This window comes from Gambusia affinis, linkage group LG15 (genome assembly GCF_019740435.1).
Source record: "Gambusia affinis linkage group LG15, SWU_Gaff_1.0, whole genome shotgun sequence".
Classification (NCBI taxonomy): domain Eukaryota; kingdom Metazoa; phylum Chordata; class Actinopteri; order Cyprinodontiformes; family Poeciliidae; genus Gambusia; species Gambusia affinis.
Window position 1 is genome coordinate 15552073 of NC_057882.1, and position 18144 is coordinate 15570216.

The 18144-nt window shown below is 39.8% G+C and overlaps 3 protein-coding genes across 5 annotated transcripts; 2 read left to right on the forward strand and 1 right to left on the reverse strand.

The window, feature by feature from the left end:
* The first annotated feature begins 3734 nt into the window (after positions 1 to 3734).
* Positions 3735 to 6727, forward strand: prdx5 (peroxiredoxin 5). Its single transcript, XM_044139703.1, has 6 exons — positions 3735 to 4210; positions 5215 to 5349; positions 5441 to 5572; positions 5660 to 5698; positions 5778 to 5842; positions 6374 to 6727. The coding sequence occupies exons 1-6, from the start codon at positions 4115 to 4117 to the stop codon at positions 6477 to 6479; spliced, it is 573 nt and encodes a 190-aa protein (XP_043995638.1). The 5' UTR covers positions 3735 to 4114; the 3' UTR covers positions 6480 to 6727.
* Positions 6728 to 8227: 1500 nt separating this feature from the next.
* banf1 (BAF nuclear assembly factor 1) lies at positions 8228 to 10444 on the forward strand. 2 transcript variants are annotated; one of them, XM_044139707.1, is made up of 3 exons: positions 8228 to 8351; positions 9107 to 9259; positions 9902 to 10444. In XM_044139707.1, the coding sequence occupies exons 2-3, from the start codon at positions 9134 to 9136 to the stop codon at positions 10046 to 10048; spliced, it is 273 nt and encodes a 90-aa protein (XP_043995642.1). In that variant the 5' UTR covers positions 8228 to 8351; positions 9107 to 9133; the 3' UTR covers positions 10049 to 10444. The 2 variants fall into 2 exon arrangements, with proteins under 2 accessions (XP_043995642.1, XP_043995644.1); XM_044139709.1 differs by lacking the exon at positions 8228 to 8351 and adding an exon at positions 8404 to 8422 and having other exon boundaries at positions 9902 to 10438.
* A 16-nt stretch (positions 10445 to 10460) lies between these two features.
* gng3 (guanine nucleotide binding protein (G protein), gamma 3) lies at positions 10461 to 15471 on the reverse strand. 2 transcript variants are annotated; one of them, XM_044139711.1, is made up of 3 exons: positions 15275 to 15471; positions 14042 to 14141; positions 10461 to 11674 (listed from the first exon to the last, which is right to left on the reverse strand). In XM_044139711.1, the coding sequence occupies exons 2-3, from the start codon at positions 14138 to 14140 to the stop codon at positions 11546 to 11548; spliced, it is 228 nt and encodes a 75-aa protein (XP_043995646.1). In that variant the 5' UTR covers position 14141; positions 15275 to 15471; the 3' UTR covers positions 10461 to 11545. The 2 variants fall into 2 exon arrangements, with proteins under 2 accessions (XP_043995646.1, XP_043995645.1); XM_044139710.1 differs by lacking the exon at positions 15275 to 15471 and adding an exon at positions 14749 to 15154.
* Between the last annotated feature and the right edge of the window lie 2673 nt (positions 15472 to 18144).

Below are 18144 nucleotides of genomic sequence, written 5' to 3' on the forward strand. Positions count from 1 at the left end.
GCCATATTGAGACATGTAGTGTAAGGCTTGAGGGTCCATTGAGGTGGGGGACAGGAGTTGTAGGCAAACCCGTAGGAGTTACTTGCAATATTTCTTTTTTTAAAAAAGGTTTTATTGACTCTGGTGGGCTTTGAGCGCGCTCAGAGAGGAAAGTTGGTATTGAGAGAGGGGGGAAGACATGCAGGAATTGAACCTGCGACGGCCATGTTGCGGACTGAGGCCTCCTTACGTGGGTTGTGCGCTGCACCTGCGCCAACGCAGCATCCCCTACTTGCAATATCTTAAAAGCAATATCATCCATGACTTTCAAAATATAAAAACAAGATGCTTGTTAGTATTTGTATCGGTTCTTCTGTATACTTTGGACCCCAAGTGCTTATTGTTATTTTTTAATGCTATTCTCTTGTATTCTAGGAATACAGGATGTATGTGTGGAAAACGGGAAAGACTACAACTTTTTTTCTTCTTTTTTTTTTTTTTTTTAAATAAGAGGGTTATTTAACATTAAGCCACTGAGAAGTTCCGGATGGATTCTAAACGTTATGCTGTACGGCGGAGGATCGGGCATATCCATAAGATTTTGTCCTAGCAGCAAAAACCTGGCTTCCAGCAGCATGCGTGTCTGTGGTCGCGTGCAGCGGGAAACAAATGAGATCAGGGAAGAAGACAGCTTTATTTAATTCCTTTTTTTTTTTTTTTTTTACATTAAAGTTTTGGTGGCAGCGATAGCGGCTGGATTAGCAATGGATCCGCCTCATTTTGCTTGTTTTTATAACGCCCTCTCTCCTTCCCTCTCACCTTCCTCGTCCACTACAACCACACTTTGACCTCTGCAGCTGTGTGTCTAAGAAAAAAGAAATGAAGAAAAAAACGCTTCTTTCGTACTTGGGCTGCGATATGTAACACTAACCTACATGACTGCTAATGTGCGCGGTGAGATTTTGCTGCATTTTTCTGCAGTGACGACGAACATTGCATAAAAGATCTCGAACGGTTTCGGTTTGAGATCCTTCGTCCTCCTCCTCCTCCTCTTCCTCCTCTTCCTGTGGATGCACGTGGTGAACTTGAACCCGCGCCCTGGATCGGTGCTCAGGGCTCCCAAGTCGTTCAGCTTATGCAACATCTTTCTTTTAGATGTTGAAACCTTGTCTGGTCAACGTGTCGAAGGTCCTACTCTTTATTAGAATTATTTGTATAGTCACAGTGTAAATGATCATTTAGGTAAGCAAAAATAAAAAAAGAAATCTAATGTTTAAGAAGAAGAAGAAGAAAAAAAAAGAAAGAGAACCAGATCCCTATAACTAGAGACCAAAACGGTCAATACTCTTTTAGCTATGTACAGCTCCATTTAAATAAACAAACATGCAATTTGTAGTGGAAGCTAAATAATAATATAAAAAAAAAGAAAGCCAGCAGATGTAATACTAATTCCCCCCATTACAATATTTGTGCAGCTTACTATGTGCTGATGTTTGTAAAAACTTAAAACTTAGTTTTTATATAGTTTCCCTCTTGGGATATAAGGGTACTTACATTGTGACTGTTGTGGGTTTGAAATTTTCATGCGGGCTATAATCAATGTTCTTTTTATTTTTATTTTTTTTGGGGGGGCGGTGTTGTTAGTTTAGGGATCAATTTCAAATGGCACTATAAATGCAGTGGCTTAGTAAGGCTACAGAAGGCTACCTCAGGAGGCAGCATCAGCCACATGGCCAACTAACTGTGGAGAAAACGATCAACTTGCATATTGGATTTAGCGAAGTCGTTGAGCCTGAGTTTGTTTCATTTTTGGTTTTTAAGGTGCATCTGACTCAATAATCCTGCTTGAATAGTGAATAGTTGGTGCAGCAGCAAAACTACGCTAGCAACATCAGATATCTGGCAGAATCTGAGCCAGATTAGCTGCTGTTATCTGACGTTTTTTTTTATTTTTATTATTATTATTTTTAATTTTATCTCTGATTTCTTTGTTACCACGCAGTTCTTTATTGCAAAGATGGAGTTGTTCTGTTTGTGTCTGTGTGTTTTCGGTACAATGGGTTTCGGGGGAGTTGGATTGATCGCTTGTGGTGTCACTGTTCAAATTATACAGTCATTTATAGGTTCTATTACTAATGTGCACATTAATATAAATGAGCAATACAACAAATTACCAAACCTCACACATTTCCTTGTATAGCCATCGTGTACATTTAACATCGCCAGTTATAATAATTAAATAAATAAAAAAAGAAAAACAAGTTAATGTTATTTAGAAAATTCAAATCAATGTTTGTATTTTGAAAGAGTATTTAAATGATTAAATTCTATTTTTTACTCAATTTACTGTCGTTTGTCGACACTGCTTTGATTTTGTGTGTGATACCGGCTGTAAATTTCTGTGTAAGCATTTTTTTTTTTTTTTTTTTTTTTTTTAGGTAAACAGTTTGATGTCCTTGTCTAAACATGTTCACATTAAACTCACTGTGACATAGAAGAAGAAGAAAGAAAAAAAAACCCAGATCGTCCACTGTCTGACGCAGCAGGGAGTGGATTATTGTAGGTGCTTTGTGTTGTGTAATAAATGGACACACCACCACCACACATCATTGGACTCATATCTCTGTGGATGTGTTATCTATACGTGTTGTGTTTATTACCATTCTCATACAGACGTCGACGTCGGACGCCCTGACTGTTCACGCAGCTAGCGAGCGGCTAATCCTTTTAAAGTAAATCAGCCCATTCATTTAAATCAATTTGGCTTTGGTTGGCGTCCATCTGTTTTTCCTCTCACCTCTAAGCAGACCTGTCTAGGTCCTGTGATAGTGTTGGAACCCTGTACCTCGGGTACTAAATGCTCTTTGTTAGCTTAGCACAATTAATCAGTGTGCTATGGCTTGTATTTTGAGAAGAGTTGGGAAAGGAATCATACGGTGACTTGTATAGTCAGACCCTTTGAACTTTTTTATGTTTTGTCATAGTTGATGATCTTTGCAAAACGGCAAAAAGCTCAGCCAGATGGGATGGAGAGTGTTTTGACCTTTAAGTCTCGCCACAAACTCTCAATTGGATTTAGATTTGAACTTTGAGCCACTTACTGTTCCACTGTCGCTCAGGCTGAATGCTTGGAAGGTCAACCTCTGCTCCAGCCTCTAGCATGCTCTGTCATAACTCCCCTGTTTTTAGCTGCGTCCATCTTACCATCACCTCTGACCACTTTCCCTGCCGCTAAGTAAAACCTCCACATAGCATGATGCCACCATAGTCACAGTAATGATTCTCTGTTTAGGATGATAGGTGAATTTTGGTCTCATCTGACCAGAACACATTTCAACTTGACTTCTATGCCCACTGCTGTGATTGTAGGAAACTGCAGACCGTAGAACTTAACTTTCCTTTAGTCATTGTTCCATATAGGCCAGATTTGTGGTGTGCATGGCAAGTGGTTTTCTTAAGATGCCCACACCTGAGCTGGGAATCTCTGCAGCTCCTCCAGAGTACAGCTGGACCTATACTGACTTTAAATTGCATAGACTACATCGCTCTATATCTTGGTCACACTGCATTTTATTTAGGGGTATCAGTGTGAAAAGGAAAGTAAATACATTTTTGCATGTATTATTTTCCTTCCATTTCACATATACACTACCTTGTGTTGGTTTTTCCCAAGTTGCAATACCCCCAAGTTAATGGTTGTAACATGACAAAATGAGAAAAGGTTCAAGAGGTTTAAAATATTTTCAATACAGACATAATTACCCCGCTTTAACGAAGGGACAGCTGTGGATACCATGGCCACGTTCCCTTTAGCAGAGACTGTGGCTAAGGGATAATTAGCTCTACAAACAAACCTGTATTAGCATCACTATTAAACACTATTGAGGAGTATAGCTGCTACTAGCAGATGGCGCTGTGATTCAGATTTAGCAGGCCTGAACCTGAGAGATAGGTTAAAGTCCTCTCAGACAAACTGGGTGAGACACATCCACGGGCATTTGCTGTGACTGTAAATAACAGAGTGGCAGTAAAACCATTCTGACGTGCCTCTGAACGCACCATGCTAAATACGCTAGTCGTAACGCAGTCCTCAACGGTTAGCTCCGGTTAGCTGCGCAGCTACAGCGGAGCCATTATGTTTTCCCAGACGGGCTCGCTTCTTAAAACCCCCCGAGTCTTCCGGTTCGTCAGATTGCTGCACTGTTCTCCAGTCACCAAGATGCCGATTAAGGTAACAAACTTTCAGATAGCGTTAGCTTTGATGAACGCCCTTTGACCTTTAGCGAATGGGATAACAAGTATTGCCCTGCAAAAAAATGTATTTACGTTGTTTTTGGGGTTTGGGAGTAGCTCGCGGGGCTCTCACGGTGTCGCCATGACAGCCGAATAGCACATAATGTTCAGTTAGTTGTCATTCAGCAGCAAGTTATGCTCGACTTGGAGCTATCGACTGAAACCTAACATTTGGTAATAAAGGGCCCCTTTAGTTAACACTACTTTTTTGTGACTATTTTGGAAACCATTTTACTCATTAGAAGGTAGTTCTGGTACAGAACAGAAGGATTTATTCGCATATAAGTCTTTTCGCTCTTCATTCTCCTTTGTCATTGCTGTGCTTGTATGGAGGTGAAATAATTATATGTGGATGAGTCAACCTGTGTTTTTCAACTTTAATCGTTTACGTTGGCTGCACACTTTGAAAATGTCAAGAAAATTAATTAATAAATGTAGGATTTATAAATATGGTGATTTGTCTCCATCTAGTGGCCTTTAATCGGTATTTGCATATTTTGGAATAACCAAAATTCCTGTCAGTAAAGATATTTATCTTACCATTAAAACAAGGTATAAAAGACAAAAAGCTACTTATTATTCCATGTCAGATTCCATGCAGTTTATGTATGTAGTCTACGTCATACAGGTTTAATATAGTTTCTTTTATACAGAGTCCAATTGGGTCCAAATTGAGTTCACTTCATTCTAATATTATGAAATAGTCAAATGCAGATCCGTCTTCTTTTGTGTTCAGATTCATCTGTGCTCCATAAATAGATTTATTTGAAAGCTGAGAAATAAAAAGGGGTTTATTTTAACAAATCAGACTGAAAAATTTGTTTAAATTGCAAAATAAATGCTGCTAGCTGGTATGGAAAAAAAAATAAAGTGAACATTTTAAAAGACTGGCATTGCTCTAGCTCAATTTTTAATCATCTTTCTTGTCCTGATCTCTGTCAGGTTGGTGAAGCTCTTCCTGCAGTGGAGGTCCAGGAGGGTGAACCAGGAAATAAAGTGTCCATGGATCAGCTGTTTAAGGGAAAAAAAGGAGTCCTCTTCGCCGTACCCGGAGCCTTTACCCCCGGCTGCTCTAAGGTGAGGCCCCCCGCCGTCGACTCCTCTTACCCTCTCCTCCACACACTGACCTTTTCATCAGCCGCCCTCATTCTTTCTCTGCTCCTTGCAGACTCACCTTCCAGGCTTCGTGCAGCAAGCCCAGGAGTTGAGGAGTAAAGGTATACAGGAGGTGGCGTGCATTTCTGTCAATGATGCATTCGTCATGGCTGCATGGGGAAAGGAGCATGGAACAGATGGAAAGGTATAGATCGGATAGAAATATGCAAAATGCGAGCTTCTAGTGTGGAGAAGTGTTTATTTATTTGTTTTCTTTTTTTCCTCTCTGTAGGTTAGAATGCTGGCTGATCCCACTGGTGCATTTGCAAAGGTAAAAATAAATGTCCCCTATATGCCAGCTTAGTTCAAAGTCTTTGTACTCATCAGCTCTTCCTGTTTGCGCTCATTAGGCGGTCGACCTGCTGCTTGACAACGATACAATTGTGCAGGTACTGGGCAACCAACGCTCCAAGAGGTAAGCATTGTTATAGCTATGACTCTGATTTTAATTTCACAATTAAATTACAGTTTAATTTAGTTCTGAATGTTAATGAACTTAAGGTATCTTTATATTGTCTTAATAAGGTTGCATGCCCTTTACTGTTTGCTACAGTTTTTCTCCCCTTATATTTTCTAATAAATAGTAATCCAATGAAGTTGTTGAATTGGACCTAAAACGACAAAACAAATCAATAAAACTGCTCTGTTAGGCTATTAATTAAAGTCAACAAAGTGTGGTTTAAAACAAATCTGATGTATTTTAGACTATCAGTGCTAGATACTCTTAACTTGACAACTGCAAGATGTATAAATTTATAAACATAGCCAATCGCAAAACATTTACAATGTTTATTTTTGTGAATGTACTGAAATAAACCTGGAAATTTGATTGACTTCAATACCTGAAGCTTTTAAAACTGTAATTGTGGTTGTTTTCAAAGATGGCTATTTACTTGCTGTACGGATTACGATCTGAATCCTTCGTGTTCTGAATAATCCGCTTCAGATACGCAATGTTGGTGGAGGACGGAGTGGTGAAGAAGATCAACGTGGAGCCGGACGGCACTGGGCTGACCTGCAGCCTCTCCTCCAACGTCCTAGCTGAGCTGTAGGCTGCTGCTGTAGCTCATTAAGGCTAGCTCCTCTCCCTCAGCTACTGTGAAGGTTGTATTGACGGAGCTCGCCTCCGCCTCCTCGACCTTGCCTCTCTTCCCAAAGACGGATGCAAACGCTGGACACAGGTTGTCAGGAGGAAGGCGATTAATGCGCACAATATTGACAAGAAGAGCAATTCCTTGCACAGCCCTCTAGTCTTTGTGTACTCTTGCTGAAAAGTTAATAAACTTCATTCTTTCCCTCATTGTGTGTTTTATTTATTATCCATTTCCATTAAGAAAAATAATTTCTCTTCTTAATTTTATATTTAAAACTCTACACCTGCTTCCGACATTTCACTTTCAGTTCCAGAGAGCTTTCAGGCATTTGTTCACTTGGTATGCAAAACAAATTCATGCAGATTCGTTTGAAAACTCTAAACAGGTGTGGGACAGTCTGTGATTAAAAACTGAGCCTCCTGAAATGGTCGCTTTAGCATCCTTCAGGGTTAGTGTTAAGAGAAAGAAAGTATTCATGTTTTATCTTAGACCCTGCTTAGCGTTCCAGTTATCTATGCGACTCTGTTTTTTAATCTCTGTAAAATGGGATTATCCGGCGAACAATTCTGCTGTTAATGCAAATGCAAAACCTGCAAAAGGTGGAACTGCTTTAGTTATTTTTGCTTAAAAGACATGGGTTCTGCAGCTATCATTTTTTGTGACGATCTTCTACTTATTTTCAAGAAGCTTTTCTTTTAAAATTGAAAACACTGGGTACTTTTTGGATTGCTCACATCAGGTATTTGCAACTTTTGCAAACCAGAGAGACATTTTCACTCTGAGTCCAACTGAATAAAGCTATGTTAGAGCAGCAACTATGGCCTGACCTTTTGGGAAAATGCATCTTATAATTGTTGTTAAATGCCTACGGTAAGAAATGTCTTATAGAACCATCATTTTATTTCTGGGTTTTGGTTTTAAAATAAAGAAAAAGATGAAACCTTTGAAAAAGGAGGTTTGTTCCATTTTCTTCTAAGTGGAATAAAGTTTGTGGAGATTTATGTAACAAAAAATAGCACAGTTTCTAATTTAAGGACAAGAAAAATAGATCTGGTACTTTTGGTATCAATTTAAATGCAGTTATTCCATGAAAAAGCTAAAACCTGCATTTGGTATTATATAGTTTGGCATCATTTTTTAGCCTGAGTGAGTAAAAGCCATTGTGGAAGGTCCAAAAGCCAGTTGTGGTTCTAGAGCGTAATTAATGTCGAAGCAAACTATTTGTACATGATTTAAATTGACTGACTAATTTATAAATTAAGGCACTGAATCCTTTAGAAGACATTCATAGACCCAAAGGAGCTCCATTTGTTACCAACACGGAAACAAAAAAGGATATTCTACAAAGAAATATCTAAATATGAAATGGGTAATGGTAATGTCGCAGACAGATGTATGGAACATAAACATTACACAACGTAGAGATACATTGCTTTATAAGGTTCTGTCTTTCCTGTCTCTCCAAGAATGCTGCAGTAAAGGGGAAAACCAAAAAAATCCTAAAGCACTTACATCAGGCCATTAATCAACTAACTCTTATTTTTCACATTCATTTGATTTGGCTGTAATTAAAAAAAAAACTATTCACAATGTATCTGTAAGCTCAAAATCAACGATACATCCCTATGTTAATGATGACCCTCTGTCGAAGTCACGTCAAAAGCTTTTACGTTTTAATGTCTTGCGCCTGCCAGGTCATGCACAGGGCAAATTGTTCCCCTCAAAGTAATGACGTGTGGCGCGGGCGCAATGCATTGTGGGTGCCGGTGGAAACAGAAACCAAATAGCCGCTCGGTTACTGTTTCTTTATTTTGAACTGGACGCTGAAAGGTACGTTTTTCCACGCTGTCCTATTCCGTAGCTGCACATTTACTGTGAGAATTACAGAGCCGTAGATTATAGTAAGCACCAAAGAGAAGGAAAACGAGCTGAGAAGCGTTGTTGTTGTTTTAGTCTTAAGGCGCCTTCAATTTGAGCTACATCATGTCTCAGTAGCGCTAATTTCAAACCTGGTGCTTCCTCAGAGAAATTTTTTTATGGATTGCGCAATGTTTGGTAGTGGCTCGCACCCTCTGGGCTGCAGGATTTCTGGGTCAGAGGTTTTTTAATGGAATGTGAAGCTAGCAGTGAACCTCCGGTCATTGTGACACAAATGTTGGTGTTGCGCGCCCATTTCACGGCTGTCTCTGGAGCGCGAGCTTCCTAACAGAAACACGACAGATTTTCCACTGTGATAAGAGTAGTTTACTTATTATGGGTCAGGAACGAACATTACTTTAATTACGTGAAGTTTGCAGTGAACTTTGCTCTTAATTTGCCGTGCAGCGCTGAAGCGTTTGCGTAACCCTGATTAGAAAGGACAATCAGAACAATCTTGATATCGATTAAGCTCCGATTACAGTTTACTCAACACGTGTTGGGAAGTATTTCTTCTAGATGGAGTTGAATACATTTGTGTTATATAGCTGAAATAATTTGGTGCAAAGAAATACCTTGTCATACCAGTAAAATATTGTTGAACAAAATTTTTTTTTTTTTTTTTTTTGGCTATTGCCCGAATTATTTTGTGATCCTTCATGTTGCAGCTCAGCCATTGAATCTTTGACACGGCCATGTCTTCAACATCCCAAAAACATAAGGAGTTCGTGGCTGAGCCCATGGGTGAGAAACCTGTCATGGCTCTGGCCGGCATCGGAGAAGTCCTTGGGGGGAAGCTGGAGGAAAAAGGTTTTGACAAGGTGTGTCTTTTATTTCTTTGTACATAAAAAAAAAGGGTGAATTGATGAAAGGGTCAGAGGTCAGGGACCTGTTTTGTTTGAGGTCTGACTTGCCTGTCTGCATTTCGACTGATTAAATAATTTATTGTTTGTGCTATATTATAAAATTAGAACATTTCTTTGATTGAAAAGAAAGGAATATTTTTTTATAAAGCATATGACCCTAAGCTTTATTTGGTTTTTGACAAAAAAAAACAAACACTAAGTTAACATTAAAGGAAGCTGCGCTCCAACACAGAAAAAATGACTAAGAGCTCTGGATTTTTTTTTTTGCATATACATGAAGAACTTCATTACAGTTTCAGTTTTATTGGTTTTGATATATTTGACTGAATTTCCTGGGTAGTGACAAACTAGTTTAACGGTGAAAGAGTCTTGTCTTTCATTTTCTGTTCAACACAATGTTGGTAAAATGCCAGCTTGATTTCCCTTTCTGCTGCCACATTGAACGATCTGCTAACATTACAGCAGAGGCCAGGAGGAATGGTAGCCAGAGCAGCTTTTGGAAGTTCAGCAGCTTAACAACATGTTTCTCTCTATGATAAAAAATTATTGCAGTTTTGTTAATCAATTCTGTCTGCTATATTTTTCTTCTTCTTCTAGGCCTACGTTGTCCTTGGGCAGTTCCTCGTTCTGAAGAAAGATGAGGAGCTTTTCCGTGACTGGCTCAAAGATACATGTGGAGCAAACGCCAAGCAGCAGCGCGACTGCTATGGCTGTCTTAAGGAATGGTGCGACGCCTTCCTATAAGCCCCGTTACCAATCATGTTGTTTTTCTAACTTGTGAAGTCTGAAATGTACATTACCTCTCCAGCAGTCAGTTCAGTCACAAGTATTCGGTAGTTTTCACAAAATAAGTAAAGTGACACGCACTCTTTTAAATGCCATTCATTCTGGCCTTATTTCATTACTTTTCTCATTAAGCTTGTAAGCCATACAATAATGGCAGCTTGCAATGTCTACTCACTGGTAATTTTCTTATTATGCAAAACTAATGGATAAATTTCAGCTGTAAAGAGCAGAACACTGACTTTTTCTCCTTATGCTTGTGGGCTACTAATAAGTCAGGTTGCATTTGTGCTAGTTATGCCCTAGCTGGGGCCTTTTAAATGTTTTCACCACTGTGTTTTATAATATATATATATATATATATATATATATATTTAAGCAGGGATTTAAAACACAAGTAGCCTGTTAAATGAACACCATTAAAAACATTTTGGAAGAGGCGGGCTCTCTGCACAGGAACTTCTCTCATCTAGATGGCCACACACACACCTGTCTGCAAAAGTACGTCGTAACTGCTGAAGCTAGTTTGTGCTCTACAGAAATAGAAAATTATTCATACACGACAGTTAATGTAATGGCTGATTTTCGCTTCTTCGAGTTCACATCAAATGTCCTTAAATAATCACTGGAATAAGCCGCAATAGGGTTGGCGTGATATCGAAGTATAAAATCTCCAATTTACAGTGCTCAAATACTTGGACTTGTTGCTTAGCTATCACAGTAGTACCTAGCCTTACACACACACACACACACATACACTTCAACATCCACGCCACGGCGATACTATAAATGAGTGTACCATTAAATCTTGACAAAACTGATAAATTATATGTTGACGTTCATAAACAGCTGTTGTCTTCAACTGGTACAAGTAACTGCCAAAATACCAAAACATTTAGCTTGACCTTCTGGTAGAAAAAGCTCATTATCATCAGCATACATGAGAATTCACTAAAGAAAAGCTCATTTTTAGGGGATAAATGTCAAACTTCACCTATCATTTCTGAACATATTGTACCACGGAAAGCTATAAACTGAATTATGACGTCTTATCTCCTTGTTGAAAGTGTTACAACAATTCGAAAAATAATACTGGATGAATATTTTGTCCATTTTAGCAGTTACTTGTAGCTTCTTCGAGCATGAGATGTACGTGTTTGAAATCAGATGACAGCTTTTTCTCTAAGAATTTATAGCATCTTCATTAATAAGATGTTCACATTTTTGACTCAAATCCTTTTTTGTCCCTTCGCAGAAATTTGCCAGATTCAAGAAATTTAGATCAAGACATATTGTAGATGATCCTTAACTGTACATTGGCAGCTTTTTTTTTTCTTCAATGTGAGGCTACTATAGTACACCGACGTCTTGTTTGAGTTGGAAGTACACGTAAGCGCTGCACATACATGTACATACTGTACAGTTGTACTTTGAATCAATGACAATCCCTGATTTGTCTCAAAGCAGAGCACAGAAGAATTTCTTCTCCCTGAAAGGGTTTTCTGAGGTGGGCACCGGGGTGATCAGGGGGTCGTCGCAGGCGTGCGCGTCGCAGTACGCCATCAGGTCGGCCGCTGCCTTCGATACCTGCAGGCGAAGACGATCGGAACATCGTTAGAACTGGTTTCTTTGCGGTTGTAAAAAAGAAAAGAAAAGAAAAGTCTGTTGTTGGCTGAAAGACCAGCAGGAATGGGTGTGGCATCGTCAGAGGTTATTTTGGTCTAGAGTTGGAATGTGCTTTAGGACAGGCAAGATTTATAGAAGGTGCTCACATTTCAGTCAGCTGCATGTGGGACTGAAGTCGTGGAAACCAGGTTATCAAGCTAAAAAGAGCTTCCTGACCCTTTAGATGGCCCACTAAAATGCCACAATCAAAACAGGTGAAGATTATACGACTTGAGGTTGTTTTTCTTGTTGTATGAGAAAAGCAACAATCCATAATCAGTCTGAAGTCAGTCAGTTATTCCCATGGCAGCACAGACTGCTCGCTCAGTCACATGTGACACCTTCATTTTGTGTTGGAACAGTTTCCTGATGCAAAGACTAAAGATGAGTTTAGGACAAACAAATTACAGCCAGCTAAGGCTAGCTAGCAGGACAAATGAAAAAAGACATCACACTTCCACTTATCCACATGGCCTTTACCCGTTAACCATTCCAGTTCCTCCGTTTTGTTTGAGGTTTGAACATTTCTGCAGAGCTCTGCTAAGATAAGGTCTCTCGTCTCGGAGCTTCAGCAGGGACGGTTCTCTGTCGAATTCCCTCGATTTCTTTCCCCGAGCTCTGCTCTTTCTTTTTGAACCATCTTGCGGTCGCCTACTGTTTGAGGAGAATACTCATCTGTCCGTCTCCATCCGAGGTTCACCACGCGTCATTGCACACATTGTGTGTATGGCCCTAATAATAACTCGGAATAATGAAAAGCATCAAGTCCGGAGCCTCGTTCTGCCGGCATCCTTGGCTTTTCATGCTGGATTTTTTTTTTTATCTTTTTTTTTTAGCTCGCATTACGTGGCCCAAATTTCGCTCATGAAAAGGCAGCGCTTACTTTGACCTGAGCTGCTCTCATACACACTCATTCAACTATGAACACAGAGGAAGGACTGTAAGGGGGAAAAAAACAACACACTATTACTTCTGGATTTTCTTGTTAAAACCTCCATTTTTGCTGTGGATCTTTTCTTAATGGGATTTTCACGTCGATGTTAAAATGTGGCTCTTCTGTCTGAGTTGAAACTCTGTATAATAATAAGCGGTGGTTTTATAGAATTTAACAGAAGGTTGGTGAAATCATTGCATTTATTTTGGATTTATCTGTGGATCTTATAGTACTGCACTTATGGTATGTTCTTTTAAAATGTCTTTTTGAGCCAAAACCATTGAAAAACATTCCAGTGGGCTGCTCTGTCTGTCTTCCTCAGCTTAGCTTAATGTTTTACACTGACATAGTGAGTCAAAAAAGACAAATGTCCCCTTTCAGACTTCTTCAGGTTTTTTGCCACATTTTTCCTTTTATTTTATTGTTTTGGATTATTAAAACATATTGTGATTTTTATCTAATAACAAAAAGCTTTCCAAATAAGTCTGACCCGATGCGGAAAATATAATAGCCCCCTATACCAATTAACCTATTTGTCAACCTTAGATCTGCCTTTGTTGTTACTGGTAGCCTTGAGTCTTGAGGATTTGACGTTGACTGGGCCACTTTTCTGTCTCTAATGCTGTGCATAAACAAAACAAAAACCCACTTTCGTAAGTCTACTGAATGTTTTTCCAAAAAGTCTTGAAGATCATCAAGATGTTTTGTGGGAAATGCTTTTTACTGTATGTTCAGTGATGGTTTTGACCTTGAAACTCGCCCAATCTCCTGTTTTTTTGTTTTGTTTTGTTTTTTATGAATCATGAAGCCGTCAATGCCTCAGATGATCCTCTGGGTTCCTTTGTGAGCCTCCACATGTACCGCCTACAGAGTTCTGGTGTAATCTTGGATTGACCGGCCAACATTCACCGCTGTCCTGTCATTTATCCACTTGCTGGTAATGGTTCTGGAATCACAACGCCTCAGAAATGGATTTGTAATGATGTCAGTAAGTTAGTTTCTCATCTGCTCATGGATTTCTATAGATCTGGGCATACTTCATGTTGTCAGCCAGACTCTAGGGGATTTCTTATCGTACAAGTGTAGCTAGCTACTAGGATTACTTAAAAGAAAAACAAAATCACATTCGTTACTGAGCAACTTCAATTTTAACGTAGGACCAGAGTGACTGTTTGTAGTTTCTGTTCACTCGCTCTGATATTACTTGACAAAATAAAGCAAACATAGAAGAAATCTGTAAAAGGCAGCAAATATAAATGCATATATATATATATATATATATATATATATATATATATATATATATATTTATTTATTTACAACACTGCATATGTAGGGGTAGCAGGAGATTTTACCTTTATCCTACAGAAACTAGCCTCGATCTTCAGCTGCTCCACCAGCTTCCTGGCTTGGCCGACACTCATGGTGCTGTTCACTGGGGTGTCTCCTTTCATCCTGGCCACAGAAACAGCAACATTTGTGGTTTGGCTCCATACATTTGTCTTGTTAGTGCCCTGCTGCTTGCTTTTCGAGCCAAATACACAGTGATGCACGATTATGTAGCTGGCGGTACCTTACCGAAGAGACAATAGAGCTAAATGGCTCTGGTTGCAAAGCGAGCTTCAACCCTGACTGTCACTTATCAAGAAGTATGAATATCTGTCAGTATTGTCTCAAACACATCGCAGCTGATTTGTTATGTTATTTTACACAGTGACAAAAGGCAGTCTCTTTCTTTGATAAGGCAAAAGGAGCATAAAGTGGGCCAAGTGGGCAAGTCTATTCGACATGGCCCACTATTCCCTCTCCCCCAGTCTGTGTAGGAAAAGCCGTATAGAGATGAAAAACTAGGAGCAGATGACTGAAGCCATGAAGACAAGTATGAGACGAGGACTTTGTACGAAATAAAAAACAGAGATCAAGTCAGATGGGTTATGAACAGGGAACAGAAAAAAAAAAAAAGCCAAGCAGAGGAAAGAGCAAATCTGCTTCTATTATTCTGGACCTTTCCTCGTTGTCTTCTCCCCTCTCCTTCCAACCATCCCCCCGTTTTTCTCCTTACCCGTATGATATTCCTCTTCAGGTGCAATCTTCCCCCCTCTTCTCTCTCTCGCTCCCTCCTTATGTTCGCCTGTCTTTTTCCGCCTCTCCGTGTTCTTCCTCTGTGAGCTTCTGGTCTTCGGTGGTATCAGTGTGGCCGAACCCCACCCCTCACAGACTACCAGCCTTGGATGGTACTCTGTACAGTCCAGTGCACTGCAATTCTGCCACAGTGAGCACAAGATTTGTGGTGGATGGATGGATGGATGGATGGATGGGATCACCTCCCCTCTCTTCTCCACCCCTCACTTGTGAATGGTAGCTACCAGACGGAGGGAGGTGTGGGTGGGGATGGGGGATCTGCCACCAGTGGTGGTTCTCCTATGTGGGTGGACTGCACCATATCTGTGTACTGGATTCTATCAGATTATAATATTCAAATAAATATCAGAGGTGACTATATTTTTATTTGCGTGTTTTTTGTTTGTTTTTTTACAAAATAAATTATTGAATGAAATGAGCCCCCCCACCCCTCTCTCTCCACAGACCTGATTGGTGTTGTGTTCCTGAGAGATTTGCGATGCCCACCCTCTCCTCCGTTGCCATGGGGACTGCTGCTGTCTGGTTCAGTGCCTTGCAATCATGTTAAAGATTCGTAGGTTTTCGCCGTTCTTTAAATTAGCCGCATCTGGGAATAAAATAATATCTTTTTTTTTCTCTTCCTTTTGGCATATGAGGGTGATGGACGAAGAATAAATAGAACGGGAGAGCGGGTGTATGTTTTAAGGACGCTCTCAGACCAAACACCCTGTAGAGCAAAGATGTCCACAGGCACACGTCGACACGTGTCGCTTCTTTGTCGATGTTAAATTAATGTATATGAATGCGTCTGGACTAGATTTCTCAATAAAGAATTCTCTATAAATTTTACACAACAGCAAAGCCGACAGGGAAAGCCTGGGAGACGAAAATACGACATTATTTTCCTTCCGAAAAATGTTCGACGCCATCTTTGTTTCCTCTTCTTTAATGGCGCAGTGCTCCCGACCTGCACTCCGGTTTTCCGGCGGAGGGATATCTCCTCTTTATTATCGTCTCTGTGTTCCGTTTGCTTTTGATGCCTGCCGTAAATCGTCAATGGTGTAAGGGGGAAAGTCATGTAGGCCGTTTCAAAAGATGCTGTAGCTCGGACTTTTAGCCATTTTGTTACGTTGCATTCACGAAGTGTAGCATCTTCCGAACAAAGATAGACTAACACAGAACAGCTCAAAAATAAGCGGAAGGAAGTTGATACAGGGTTTTCAAACTGTTTACAGATAAATATCAGAAATTGTCATTTTAATTTTGTATTCAACCTGTTTTATTTTGACAGCATATAATAAATCTGGTGTAACAAGTCATTATTAGAGAAAATATGATTATACAGCAGTTCTTATGAGATTGTTTTTGGAAAACAACCAGCAATTATAAAAAATATCTTTCAGCGTCTCCTAAAACTACAAACTAAGCCACGACTGAAAAACTACCAAGGTGTTCAGTTGTAAAGCGTAATGTAAACATCAATTTGGTTTTTGCCGAACCTTTCAACTAACAAAACACAAATGCACATTTTATTTCCCACTTTGAAAGTCCTAAATAGTCAGGCCCGATCAAAATTTTTATCAACTTTGAAGGCTCTCTGGCCAACCAGCCTGTTTCTCCTAGATCAGGGGTGTCAAAGTCAAATGGACGGAGGGCCAAATAAAAAATTTAGCTACAAGCCGAGGGCCGGATACTATACTATACGGATCGAATGTTCATTGAGATTTTTTTAAATGACGCATTTGGTCTAGCGCGTTGTGAGGATCGAACGGGGGGGGGGTGCATCTCGCATTTTTTCAGACGGGGTGCCGGCTTGCTGCGGGCCGGTTCTAATAATAAATCAAGATCATCCCAGGGGCCGTAGAAAATCTTCTCGCGGGCCGGATGTGGCCCGCGGGCCTTGACTCTGACATATGTGTCCTAGATGTTCCAAGATCAAACTTAAATCATAAAGATGATTGAGAGTTTGCTGTTAAAATATATTCACATACCTCGGAAATATTTCTATTTGTTCATAGGTTCCGGCATCAGATTTAGCTTAAAGGTTACGCACGGAGGATTTTATTTGAAGAATTGGAGCATTCATCTCATTACTCTCCTTGTTGCTGGTTAACTTAAGCAGAACAGAGCAGAGGGGGTCAGTGGATGTGAATGGCTGCAGTTGTAGGACTCCATCTGCTGGCAAGCTTGGATGTGCGTAATCCCCAGAAACAAGCTCTATAAATCCATCCATCAGATGGGGTGACGCATGTGCTCCCCGGTTTTGACTAAGGTAGACTGCACAATCATATAATCACAGTTCTGATTATGTTTTGTAGTTATTATTTGTTTAAATTATTCTGACGTTATTGGGAGTAGCTGATGAAGGGACAGCAGAAATGAAAACCTTGAAGTTTTCATTAAGGTAATTTTCTTTTCTAGGCTTTGTTATGTCATGACGGAATACAGTCATTTCTTTAGGCATGTATATGTTGCCAGCATACCACACTCGGCTGTACTTCTTACTCTGTGCATTTATCCGAGCTACCTAGTGTGCCATGTGAGAATTAAACACTTAATTAACATATCCTAATTAAGTTACTCTTAATTACTGTAGCGGCACATAGGGACCTTTGAGTCCGGAGACTCTTACGACTGAGACATCTGGATTTGCTGAACATTGATTTCATGCACTTTACTCAGAAAATCAACTACAGCCGGTGGAACAAGTAGGATGCGAGTCAGGAAAATTTGATAACCATGCAGAACTCATGTGGCAAATATGTCAGAGATACACTTAATAGGTGAGCTGTTGTTACATCCCTCTGAAACACAGTGCAATCTATAATAAAACCTGCAGAAAGTGCTTCTTATAAGTCTGAAGTTTAGATTTTTTATGGACTGAACTGCTGTCTCCGCCTCGTCATTCACATCGACTGCTATGACGGCAAAAGGTTTTCATTTGAACCCATTTGGGGAATCGATTCTGTAACTGGACTCAGACACCTCAAGGCTGAACGTGTTTCAAGATTAACAGTAATTGTAAAGTTAAAATTAAATTACAATTTGAAGATTGGTGAATTATCAGTGTCAGAGTAAATTATACATAATGAGACTGGATATTGACACAGGCCGACCTGTTAGACAGAGTCACACAGTAACTGTAATGGCCACTGAGTCATTTGCTATATACTATCATCCACCAATGACTGATGAGCTCTCATTAACTACTTCCATGTAGATGTATCTGATCTTTATGTCAGATACATGTAACAATACCTAGCTACAAGGCCTTGAAAATGATGGTGAAAGCTGCACATATAAATATTTTAAAGTATTAATTCCCAGAGCCCGCCTA

What these genes read in the sequence shown, in the direction of transcription:
- prdx5 (XM_044139703.1), top strand. Translation starts at nt 4,115, where the DNA reads ATGTTTTCCCAGACGGGCTCGCTTCTTAAAACCCCCCGAGTCTTCCGG. An exon ending in TTACCCCCGGCTGCTCTAAG is followed by an intron (nt 5,350 to 5,440) that starts GTGAGGCCCCCC and finishes TGCTCCTTGCAG; the next exon opens with ACTCACCTTCCAGGCTTCGT. An exon ending in AGCATGGAACAGATGGAAAG is followed by an intron (nt 5,573 to 5,659) that starts GTATAGATCGGA and finishes TCCTCTCTGTAG; the next exon opens with GTTAGAATGCTGGCTGATCC.
- banf1 (XM_044139707.1), top strand. Translation starts at nt 9,134, where the DNA reads ATGTCTTCAACATCCCAAAAACATAAGGAGTTCGTGGCTGAGCCCATG. An exon ending in AGGAAAAAGGTTTTGACAAG is followed by an intron (nt 9,260 to 9,901) that starts GTGTGTCTTTTA and finishes TTCTTCTTCTAG; the next exon opens with GCCTACGTTGTCCTTGGGCA.
- gng3 (XM_044139711.1), bottom strand. Translation starts at nt 14,140, where the DNA reads ATGAAAGGAGACACCCCAGTGAACAGCACCATGAGTGTCGGCCAAGCC. An exon ending in CTAGTTTCTGTAGGATAAAG is followed by an intron (nt 11,675 to 14,041) that starts GTAAAATCTCCT and finishes CTTCGCCTGCAG; the next exon opens with GTATCGAAGGCAGCGGCCGA.